The 12,921-nt window shown below is 41.0% G+C and overlaps 1 protein-coding gene across 11 annotated transcripts in view; it reads right to left on the bottom strand.

The window, feature by feature from the left end:
- Window positions 1-12,921, bottom strand: part of TENM4 (teneurin transmembrane protein 4) — a 4,497,462-nt gene that overhangs the window by 1,538,155 nt on the left and 2,946,386 nt on the right. For all 11 annotated transcript variants that reach the window (XM_044071318.1, XM_044071319.1, XM_044071323.1 and 8 more), the window contains one exon: window positions 1,216-1,451. In XM_044071318.1, the coding sequence (XP_043927253.1) occupies window positions 1,216-1,451 (236 nt within the window). The remainder of the gene's footprint in view (window positions 1-1,215; window positions 1,452-12,921) is intronic.

The raw sequence follows: 12,921 nt of genomic DNA on the forward strand, positions 1-12,921 counted from the left end.
ATGAAATTGTCTCTGTGTGCAACACTTCTGTATGCCATCAGGCAGCAGAGTGAAGTACAGTGCAAACAACATAGCTGTGTGCAACAACACTACAGTGCAGTGGAATGGTAGGGCACAATGTCAAGAGGCAAAAAAAGCCCCCCCCCCCCAACTGCAAGAAAAAAGACAATGACAACAGCTTAGGACTAGACAGGAGAGGCACCACAGTGTTGGAAGTGTCACAACACAGTTCTGCACGCTAGAAAACTATAACATGAACCTTGACTTATGTATTAGAAGTTGTATGTACATAGCATATTGAAATGCTAAATCTTCTTTTACAGTGCAAAATAGTGCAAATCCCTGACTCCTTACTAGTCTGTGCAACAGTGTACAATATTGTTGTTTTTTTTTTTTTACAAGTCTAACTCCACTATTGCTGTTATAATGCAATCAGAACAAAATAAAATGAACTTACACCTACTTAACATAACACAAATGTTCTTAAATTTTGACACCTTACCATCGCAGAAATGGTTTTTAAATTTCAATGCTGTTATCTATTATACCTCACACAATGACGAATTTGTTCATCTGTCATGTCAGATTGAGGATGAAAATAATGTGCAAGTGTCATCTCACTTGCAGAGTCAATAAATAAATAAACAAACAAACAAACAGCTAAACTAGTAAGTGCATGACCAAAATAACTGGTTCAAATAAAATAAACTAATATATTTAGGGAATTTACAACCAAATTAGCCTCAGAATACCACTTCTGAATCAGTACTATTTTTAATCAGCTGTTTTAGGAGGCATTTTCAAATGGTACAATACCTTCACTTCAGCAGTGAATTTACATGATGCTGTGCTCAGCCAGCAACTTGAAACCACCAGAAGACTGGATGCTGCACTAAGACAGTTCCAGAACAAACTTTCTAGAGCAATGGCTTATGTACATGCATCAAAAAGTAACACCAAACTGATAAAATAAAACACAGAATGAGATTACACAGAAAGTTTTCATGATTTGAATTAATGGTGACCGATTACTGCCAAATTATATTCTAGTAAATAAAAATGATCAGAAAAAGAAACAGAGACCCCCTTCTTAAAATACAGTCACATGCTGAGCAGCAGATCAGTCAGACTTTGTGTCATAAAAAGCAGATTCACTGCCCCTCCCCATCTCCACCCACACCACTTTAGTTTTAAACCACTTGTTATACAACTTACCAATGAAATATGCCAGCAGTATCACCAAGGCAACGGATATGATGATGGCACTCACGGCGGCGCACTTCCAGTTACAGTACTTGTAAGGTTTCTTCAGGTTGAACGCTGGTCTGGAGAAAGTGCTTCGTGGCAATGGCCTGGGTGGAGGGGAGTACACAGTGCTTGAAGTCAGAGGGTAGCCCGGTGAAGTGGTACAGAAAAGGGGGGATGTTCCTCCAGGCTTGAACAGAAAATGCCTGTGGCAACCAAAAAAAAAACACAACACATAAGAGACCTAAAAGGAGTGGTATGCATTTACAGACACAATTTTTCTAGGTATTCCATATAATCACATTTCTTAAATGTATGGTAGCATAAAAGAAAGACATAAGAGCTTAACAGCGGAAGGTAATAACTATGTGCCTCTCAATGGCCCAATATTCTAGAAGAGCAATCTTAAATGATAATCTAGAGTAATATAAATGTGGCAGTGACTCTAGAATAATATAAGCATGGCAGTGAATCTAGAATAATATAAACATGGCAGCGAATTTAGAAAAATAAAAATGTGGCAGTGAATCTAGAATAATATAAACGTGGCAGTGAATCTAGAAAAATATAAATGTGGCCGTGCACTTGCACCACCTGCATGTATACTAGCATTCTTCGCTACACAGATACATTTCCTGGACTCAAACTCAGACACTTGTGAAGTATGTAATGGCTTACCAACTATAAGCAAATTGTTTCTCTATGTAACATCAGAATGGTTTAAAAGAAAGCCAAATGTGGACATTACTGTGGGGCAGAAGCAGTTCTACACCAGAATAATCAACACAGGTCACAGAAGTTTGACTCAATGAGTTACACAGATACAGATCCATTCAGAGCTCCCTATTTTCACATGTACAATACAGTGCTAGCAATGTTAGCATGTCTTACGTAGTGCATGAAGCATCATAACTACACCCCAAAATCATAAAAAAGATAATACTTTTTAAGTTCTTCCATAGGAGGAGACATGATCTTAACAATGTTTAGGAGAGTTTGGATAAGTGAGACATGCTGAGTCTGCTTGCAGTGCAATCAGAATGTAGTCACATGGGGAACTCACATGCTCCCCCCTTAAGACACTGGCAGCAATAGCTTTCCTTAGAGCTGCTGTGTGGAACTTAGCAGCTCCACAGGATCTGGGAAGGGAACCCCTGTGTCTGCACGGATGACAACCATGACTGACTCTTGCCTCACGAAGGCCACAGAGAGCTGATCTATGGGCTGTGCCCTTGTGATGGAATGAATGGGCTAACTGGTCATCACAATTAATGGCTGGCTGACAGCAGGGGAGTGAAAAAAAATTAGGAAATTATAGAAGTGTTTTGTGTCCAATGCTAATGAAACAAAACCACAAGACTGATACAAGCTGCAGTATAACCTTCACTTCCAAACTATCAACCTGCAGTTGGATGTCTAAAAGAAAGAAGATTCAGTTTCCTGCACATAACCCAGCAGCATTTTAAGAGTACAATATACAACTATTGAAAATGGAGGGAGGATGACACGGGCTACAACACTTATTCATAAATCGATATGAATATAAATACGCTACCGATAACTGTCAGTAGACCCAGACATTTAACAAGTTGCCAATATAAGGTGATGCCACCAAAAATACTTACGTAGTGACAATAAGAGTGAACAGTAGATCAGATGTACTGAAAATCATTCCTGTACAGAGCATTGTATCCTCATGCTGTCATCATTCTTAGGTGTTTATTTTTTACTCATCTCTTGACTAGGAATTTAAACATCTGAGCAAACCCCAGTCAACCACAATGTAGACTAAATATGTCTAAAAGCAGGGGTGTAGCCAGAAATCTTCCTTTTGTACTCAGACCTAATGTTGCTGCCACCAAAATATACTCAACTCTCAAAATGCTACCCCAGATGTGCAGGAAGGTGACACGTTATTTTCAACTGTTTTCCATTCACATAAGCATTCTTTGTATACCTCTGTATTGTAATCAATAGTTTACACCACTGATGGCGAAGCTATGACACACGTCAAAGGTGACACGTCATGATGTTTAAGGTGACACACCAGCATTCACCAACACCCGAATTACCAAAGAAACTGAATAAACACAAATACAAGAAATATGTGACCCTGCACTTATCCATTAAAACTCAGCAACAAAAAAGTTATTAATTGATGTTAATCAAATCAAATGCAATGTGTTCCATATATTTTTTAAGTTCAATTCAAAATTAGTATTAAAAGTAGAGTAATTTTTGGTGCACTGTTTTAAGCACAATTATCCGTGTACATATCATTTTCTCTTTTGTAAGTTACTTGATTTTTCCTTTACTTTTATAATACATAGTGGCACACATGACTGGACTGTATTTTTTTAAATAAATTAGTGTGTAAAGACTTGGTTCTGTTTTTTTTTTTTTGGGGGGGGGGGGTGACACACCAGCAGAGCCAAGATAGGCATTTTCTGAACTTTTGACACGCCAGGCCCAAAAGGTTCGCCATCACAGGTGTACACAGTTCTAAACATTCAGTGTTTTTTGAGTGTTGCAGTTTTTAAGAGATGCTGAGGAAAAAAATGTACTCATTCGAGTATGCCTAGCTACACCCTTGTCTAAAAGCAGTAGTTGCACTACTCATGTTCACTACACGAAAGCTTGCATCACACGTTCCTGCACACAAGAGCTCATAAATTACAGTTCAAGTATAAATATTCTCAGAATGCAAGTACTCAAACTGCTGAATTTACAAGTAAGTGCAACCAACAGTGGGGGAATGAGGGATAAAGCACTGACAAAAGCCCAGGTGCTTCAAGTTTGACTACTGGCTTGGCTACCTGATGGCATTGGTGAGGCAGTGTGTGTGCCCTGATCCAGGGGTGAAGAAGGAGCAGAACAGGGTGGGCACAGTCACAATCCCCAGGTGGAAAGGTAGTATTGCAGTGAGGATCCTAAGGGGTGGCTTACTGCTCAGCAAGTCTCTTCCTGGTCGTAGTCCTCTTCAGTAAGGACAAGGATACATGCACTCAAAGGGGGAAGGCATTTTGAGTTCCTTCCATGATGCAGGAAGGCTGCCCCCCCCCCCCCCATCCAGGGGGAAGAGATTAGGGACTTGTACAAAAAGTCACTCTTTGCTAAGAGACTGGGAAGAACACAAACTCAGCAATATCTGCCTGAATTACAGCTCTCCAGATGCCACTCTGCCTATATGGCCTTCCCAGTGCTGGAGCGCAAAATGGTTCAAGTCTGACAGGTACATTTTTAATGTCTTTCAACTAGGAAAAATATTATGAGCACATATGACCGGAAAAAGTAATAATTGTTGCAGGAGCACTCTGCCCTAGCCCCTCTTCCTCATTTTTCCCAATAATTTTTTATTGAAATTTTAATTTTGATGAACAATATTAAAAGTTGTTTAACATTACAAAAGTGTGACACCAAAGTACACAGAAAGAAAACAAAAAGCTAAACATGCCACTTACAAGTGACAGAATGACAAAGTTAACGATGTGAAAAATGAAATCTCTCTCGGAAACAAATTACTTCCAAAAACAACAGAGTATGATAAGAAAACTAGCAACCCACCCCCCACACACAAAATACATGAATACAAGATTATGAAGACTGTCCCTAAATTCTTATAATGAAGAGACAGTATTAAAGACACAGAAGTTTTAAGAATAACATTTTAGTGTGAACTTTAAAAAAGTCTACGTTGTACAAGAAGAGTCAAACTGGATAGCAAATGTACCAAGAAATGAAAGTTAAGAAATTCAAAAAACGATTTTTAATTTCTTCCCAATATTCTGGGAGATTAGACCTATTCTTATTGGAGTATGACACTGTCTTGCAACATTTTAAGTATTTGCACACCATCTTTATAAACCCTTTCAGACTTAGTGATTTTATAGGCAGTCATTTTTTGTTACAGATAAGTTAACAAACATAAAAATAGTTGTCAAAATTCTTAAGTCACGTTTTTCAAATTAATTGATGGAATATGCAAAATGGTGAATTTCCAAGAGATAATGTTTTCCTGATAAACTATTACTCAATTTTTGTTGTAAATTCCAAAGAAAAAAGTAATATGTCAGCATTGTCCTCTAGACATGAATCACAAATATCTGAACAATTAGGAAAATACGTTTTTTAGTAGGAGTTAAGGTGCATATAAGACTACATTTAAATGGAATATGTGTGGGGTTGAGCAACAGTGACCAGGATGAAATTCAACAACTGCTCAACCCTCCCAAACATTAATATTCGTGCTCTGAGGTCCCTGCACCTCAGAAAGTGTGCTCACTACTGCATTAATAAGAAAGTGTGCTCACTTACAGGTAACGTAATGTAAACTTCACTGCTTTTTTGTAAGCTGCACTGACCTCAGACTACACAGAATATTAAAAAGCATACAAATCATGCTCTACATAGAAGTGAGCAAGGGAATTGTAAGTGCCACTTAAAACCACTATGCTCAATGCACATGTAGATTAAGCTGAAGAGACTGAGTGAGCGAAAGTACACTGAAAAGAAGATATACTCCACAGCAGCAGTACTTAACACACACACGTATAGCTAACTGCATGATAGCTTGATTCAAGGTATGCTCAAAACCTTGCCCAATAAAGTAATACCAGTAGCACTAATGTAAATACTTAAAGACACTTAAGGTAGTCAAGTGATAAAACCTGCAATTTAGAATTCCTTCATGCAGAAGTTTAATATATATATGCTGTTTTACGCCTTCCATGACACTGATTACTGCTCCCAAGTAACAGGCAATTAAAACAGAAAGTACAGTTTTGTACTTACCATAAATGTAGATGTTCGAGTGTATACCCTGCTGCAGTCATCACACTTGGGTTATCCTGTCGTCAGACGGTCCCGCAGTCGGCCTGAATTCCAAAGTCTTGGTCCGGCTTCGGTTGCTGTCGCTTCTTCCCTGACGTCAGCGAGCCAGGGGTATATAAGAGGCATCCTATGCCATTTTCTTCAGTTTTTCTTGCCCCAGATGTCAGGTGCCCCCCCAAAAGGTGGTCAGTAGATAGTACCAATAATAAAAGTTTAGCACAAACAAAACATCCCTCCAGCTATAAGCAAATACACCACAAAGGTTGTATCAGATTTTAAGGTATTGAAAGGTTTTAGATGGATCAGAAGGGATGGAGGGAGGGTAACCTGGACTGCAGCAGATTATACACTCGAACATCTACATTTATGGTAGGTACAAAACTGTACTATGTTCATCGTGTTACCCTGCTGCAGTCATCACACTAAGCTAAGGATGGGAGGTGGAGTCAAACAGGGTTAGAGGAGGCTGGAAGGCCCTGCAAAACTGCAGTGGCGAAGCCAGCTCTAGTCTTAGAGTAAAGTGGTAAGTGATAGTGTTTGGTGAAGGTGTGTACTGAACTCCAAGTTGCAGCTTCCAGAATATCCTTGGTTGGCACACCCCTGAGGAAGGCTGTAGATGTAGCTGCTGCCCTGGTAGAGTGGGGCCTTATGCTAGCAGGAATTGGTTTTCTATGATGGGTGTAGCAAAAACATTTGCAATGTCCTATCCATTTGGAAATGGTCTGTTTTGAGATAGCCTTTCCTTGTGATGCTGTAGCATAGGATACAAAAAGCTGGTCAGATTTTCTGAAAACCTTAGTTTTATCCAAGTAGTAACGTAGTTGCCTGTGAATGTCCAAGGAATGCAGGAGTCTTTCTCCTTTGTTCTGTGGATTTGGAAAGAAGGTGGGTAAATGGATGGTTTGATTTAGAGCCACACCGGATACCACCTTTGGCATAAAGGAGGGGTTAGTTCGTAGAGAAACTCTGTCTTGATGAAAAATGAGGAAAGGCTCTACTGCCATTAGTGCCTGTAGCTTTGAGACTCTTCTTGGCTGAAGTAATTGCTAGCAGCAGGGCAGTCTTCCATGATATAAACTTTAAGTCAGCTGAGAAAGCTGGCTCAAAAGGTGGTAGCGTAAGTTTTTCCAGAGCAAAATTGAGGTCCCAAGTTGGTGTTGGCACTCTCCTGGGAGGCCTAATGTTTTTGGTCCCTCTGAGATACTGCCTTAGAAGTGGATGTGAAAATAAGGGAGGATCCATGTTGTAGTGAGCTGAAATAGCTGAGGCGTGGATTTTAATAGATGAAAAAGAAAGTCCTTTGTATAACATTTTTTTTATTTTTATTTTACATTTGTTGACCGGGCTAGTCCAGCTGGATAATTTCCATTTTCAGTGGAGGCCCGGGGAGAAAAGCTCCACAATTGAAAACAGGGTTAAACATTTAAGCAACAATGCATACATTTTAGTCTAGTAAAAAATACAGCTAAAAAAAACAGATGAAAAACAAATAGTCCTAACTATATATTAAGAAAGGCTGTATAAACATAATTGTTGAAGAAATTGTTTGTACTTTTTTTATTTTTTTTTTTTTTTAGAACAGTACAGTAATTAAGTAATTTGTGATAGCAGAGAAAGATATGGATATTTAAATAGGGAGATATGACTGAAGAAAGGAAAAGTCATTTAGTCTGGATTGGTACAGGAGCAGAGCCAGAAGTTGTTCAGATGTAATAGAAGTTGTTTTTTGAAAAGGTGAAAGGAGTCTAGTGAGGTAATGTGTGAGGGGAGGTAACATCTCAGTTAAATATTGTAGAATCTGAGGTATGTCCGGCTGAAGGGTATTTTGGCCTTTAGCTTGGTTCCAGGCACAAAATCTTTTCCATTTGTCTGAGTAGGCTTTCCTGGTGCTGGGCCTCCTGGCCTCCAGAATAACATCCATAACAGCTTGTGAAAGAGGAGCTGGCTGGTTGCTTAGGTGATTTGCCATGCAGCCAAATTTAAGGTTTTGAGGTGGCTGTGTAGAATCTGACTGCCTTGCTGTGTGAGCAGATGAGGAATTTGTGGTAAAATCCATGGTGGGCCCTGGGCCATGTTCCTTAATAGTGGGTACCATTGCTGGCATGGCCAGTCTGGGGCAATGAGTATCATTCGGGGTCTCTCCATCCTGACTTTCAGCAGCACCATTGTGAGAAGGGGCAATGGAGGAAAGGCATATACTGTCAGCATTTTCCAACTGAATGAGAGTGCGTCCACTTTCCAAGCTTGATGGTGAAATGTTCTTGTGCAAAATTTTGATAGCTGATAGTTTGGGGGTTGGCAAACAGGTCTATGTCTGGGCGCCCCCATTTTTGAGTTATCGTTGCAAATACTTGTGGATCCAGTTTCCACTCGTGGGGATCCATGATGTTTCTGCTTAGGTCGTCTGCCAATGTGTTCTTTTTTCCTGGCAGGAATTGAGCTTGTAATTGAACTTGGTAAGCCAGTGCTGTGTTCCACAAGGTCATTGCTTGCCTGCACAGAGGGTAGGAGTGTGTACCCCCTTGTTTGTTTATGTACCACATTACTGTGGTGTTGTCTGTCCTTATTATACGCTGTCCTGGATGTAAGAGGTCCTTGAAGGCTGTCAGGGCATTCTGTACAGCTAGCATTTCTTTTTGATTGATGTGCAGATTCCTTTGATCTTCAATCCATATGCCTTGAACGCACCGTCCTGCCATGTGTGCCCCCCAGGCATAATCCGATGCATCTGTTGTCATAGTTTGCCTGGCTGGGGGTAAGGTGAAAGGCTGACCCATGTTGAGGTGACATGCCTGTGACCACCACAGAAACTCCTGCTGAAGGCAGGGAATGAGAGGTATAATTGTTTCCAAGCTGTGGCTGTGTTGAGTCCATACGCTTTTTAGGTACCATTGTAATTTCCTCATGTGCAGTTTTGCAAATGGTATTAGTAGTTTGCAAGATGCCATGAAGCCCAAGGCCTGTAGAAGTTTTCTCACAGGGAGTTGGGTCTTTGTTGCCATTGTTTTGAAGTATTGAGTTAGTTGTAGTTGTTTGTCTGGCGTCAGATAAGCCATCTGGGCCGTTGTATTCAAGCTGGCACCCAGGAATGTCATATTTTGTGAGGGCACTAGTTTTGATTTCTTTTCATTTACTGTGTACCCTAGGCAACTTAGAAGGTGTTTTACAAAAGCCAGATGTTGTAAGAGAATGTCCTTGCTTTCTGCTTGGATGAGGCAGTCATCCAGGTATGGGTATATTTGAATTCCTCTTTGTCTGCAGTATGCAATTACTGGTGCCAGGCATTTTGTGAAGACCCTGGGCGCAGTAGATAAGCCAAAGGGCATTGCAGAAAATTGGTAATGGGTTGAACCTGCAATGAAATGGAGGTATCTTCTGCAATTTTGTCTGATAGGGACATGCAGGTATGCCTCCTTGAGGTCCAACGTTACTAGCCAGGCTTTCTTGCCCAACATGTTAGCATCTTGAATTTGGGTACTTGCAAGAAGGTGTTTAGAACTGAAAGGTCCAGAATGGGTCTCCAAGCATTGTCCTTTCTGGGGACTAGAAAGAGCCTTGAGTAAAATCCTTGGCCTTGCTCTTGTGTAGGTACCAGCTGAATGGCTCTCATGTCCATGAGAGCTATAATTTGTTTTTGTGCCTTTACCCATTGATTTTGTGGCAGGTTTGGCATTCCTTTTATCCTTGGCAAGGTGTGGAAATGGAATCCGTATCCTTGTGAGATAATGTCTAGGACCCATTTGTCCTTTGTGACGATGCGCCAGTTGTCTGTAAAAAATGCTAATTTTCCTCCCAAGGGAGCTGACAAGAGAATTTTGCTCGGCAGTTTGAGGTTTAAGTCATTGTGTTTGCCTTCTAGTAGTTTGGGACCTGTCTTCTCCTCCCTTCTGTGTTGCAGTATCCCATTGGCGAGGTTTGTAAGGGATTTGTGCTTGTCCTCTGCCCCTTGGGCACCTGTATTTACCCCTCTGTGGTCTGCCAGAAGCTGGAAAGGACCAATTTTTTGTTGGCCAATTTCTGCTGAAGCGTGGGGGTTGTACCTGTAAGAAATCTTTGACCGTCTGCATAGATTTTGCCTTATCCTCCATTTTCTTTAAAACCTCTTCTGCTTTAACCCCAAATAAGACATCCTGCTGTAAGGGTGCATCTAGTAACTTTGCTTTAACATGATCAGGCAGAGTTTGTTCCTTTAACCAAGCATGCCTACGTATAACAGACCCAGTAACAGCTACTCTACAGGAAGCGTCCAAGGAATCAAATCCACATTGTAAAGTATGTTTGCCCACCTGTTCAGCTGCATGCAACAGATCCTGCATTTTCTTGAATTCAGACTGTTGAGGGTGCGTGGTCATCTTTTGTTTTATTTGAGACATTAGGAATTGCTGGTATTTAAGCATGTGAAATTGACAATTTAGTGCTCTCATAGCTAGAGTAGCTGAGGTGTAAACCTTCTTCCCCCACCTATCTAGTGCTCTGGAGTCCCTTTCAGTGGGTACAGGATTTTTAGCCATAGAAGCCTTAGCCCCTTTGGGACCCTGGGAGATTGTCTCTGGGTCAGCAACAGGGCTTTTGTAAAAGAATTTGTGTGAGTCTGGCACTCTATAATATCTATCTGGTTTGGCTGGAGCAGGAGGCAGAGAATCTGGATTTAGACTAGATTCTAAGTAAACATCATCCACAATGTCTAAAACTGGAGGGATAGCAAGTGGTCTGTGCTGTGGGGAGTAAAAGAAACTCTCGGAGCCTTTTCTTTGAGTCGGAGTAGTCCTGACCTTCCCAGTGGAAATGTTCCCTCATGGTATGTAAGGTTTCCCCAAAGGAATAGTCTTCAGGGGGAGAAGCTGAGGGAATGGAATTTTCAGCATCAGAATCTTCATAAGGGGAAAGGAGTAATCCTGTTCCTCAGAGGTGCCTGAGGAAATAGACACTTGATCAGAGGGGGCATAATCCCCCTCTTGTCTAGGACTTTTGTCTGGGGGGGGGTTGGGAACCCCTGACTAAAGAAATCAAATCTTCAGCCATTTTAAGCATCTGTTTCTTAGGCATGGGGCCTTAAACTGGAGACTGATGTGCAGTCTTTTTTGGTTTTAGAGGACTCTTAAGCTTAGCATAAGATTTTATGGTGAGAGTAGTCAGTCTGAATACACCTTCTGAAACCGAAGGTGTTTCCACAGCACCGGCTTCTCCTTCTGCAATGTCGTCGGTAGGGCCTAAAGAAAATGGCTGCATCGGCCTAGAACTCTCTGCTGGGGAATCCGAAGTGGTCTGGAGTTCCAATTCTGCGGTCGCCAGGGGCTGCGTAGGCACCTCACTGAAAACCGGAGAACTGGCGACCAGCCCAGCTGAGGCCTCGGAGTCTGGCTTGGATCTAGGCTGCCTGTCTTTATCTTTGCATTTTTTATGCACGCCGGTAGTCGGTTGCTTCGACGGCATAGTGTAATTAAATTTCCTACCGAAGTAGTGTCGTGCAAAATCAAAGCATCGCTTTATAGTTCACTTATTGAACCTAGCACAAAACCGACAACCAGTGAAGTCGTGGTCTGAGCCTAGGCAAGGTATACAATAAGAATGAAAGTCCTTATAAGGTATTTGCTTCCCACAAGAAATGCAATTGTTAACTTTTTCTGACATCGGACTGGGGCAAGAAAAGGTTCCCCAATGAGGTACTTAGCTTTGAAGACTTCGGACTGGGATTTGAAAAGATAATGGGTGTTGGTCGTGGCAACAAACAGACTTCAGATACCATTGTATTTTTTTTTAACGAGGAGTCTTGTCAGAGGTATTATGAGAATCACAGATGCCATAACAGCAAAAATCCTGAAGTATTCCCTTTCAGTGACTGAAGTCTAAGAAAAAACTTAGAAATAGATCTAGATATAGATCTATTTTTCCTGTGGAAGAATAGCTGTTTGAACTGAGGTACCTAGCATGCACTTCAGGAACACAATCCTGTGTGAAGGAGTCAAAAAAGATTTTTGAATGTTTTCTTGAAATTGCATCTTGTATAAGAGATCTATCTCCCAAATGAGAGATTTCTGATACTTTGAAAAAGACTCTGCAAAGACAGGCAAGCCGTACAAATATGGATACCCTGTAGCCTGCAATGAGCTATAACTGGAGCTAAACACTTTGTTGATCCTCTTGATGCAGGGATTGTCCAAAGGGTAAGGCAGAGAACTAACAACGTAATCCAGACATACACATCCTTAAGAAACGCCTAAAGTCTTTTAAATCTGGTGTTACCTGGATACTTAAAAGACGAAGAAGCGGTAACATGTTGTGAAGTGACAGCATTTTGAACTTGGGCAGTATCACATACAGGTTTAGGAAAGAAAGATCCAGAAGTGGTCTCCAAGCATTTTCTTTCTTTGGCACTAAAAACATTATTGACTAAAAACATCTCTGAGAAGAAAACAGTACGAGTTGAACGACAGGCAGAAAGACAGTTGTTTAGTCTGGTGGGTGAGGGATTTCCCACTGTAAAGAATTTCTCCCACTGCCATCTGTAACCTTGATGAATTACTTGTGGAACTCATTTGTCTGAAATTATCTGTTGCCAAAGAGAAGTAAAAAGGAGATTCAGACTATCCAGAAGGGAAATGGGCTGTCAAACTGGGAGCGGGGGTGGGGGAGGGGGGCAAGGTCCCTTAAATAAATAGTCATTCTGACTTGTTGGACTGTTCTTGGTTTGGTGGGGGCTGTATTTTTTGGAAGCCTCTGACATTTCTTCTTAAATGTCTATTTGCCTGCATTTTGCTCTGTTTATTTTTTTCTTGCCAAAACTGGATGAAGGGTTAATGAATCTCAGAAATTCTAGAAAAGGAGGGCTGAAAATTAGAGATTCCC

The sequence above is a fragment of the Protopterus annectens genome, chromosome 5.part0, assembly GCF_019279795.1.
Source record: "Protopterus annectens isolate FY-2018-M chromosome 5.part0, PAN1.0, whole genome shotgun sequence".
NCBI classification, from domain to species: domain Eukaryota; kingdom Metazoa; phylum Chordata; order Ceratodontiformes; family Protopteridae; genus Protopterus; species Protopterus annectens.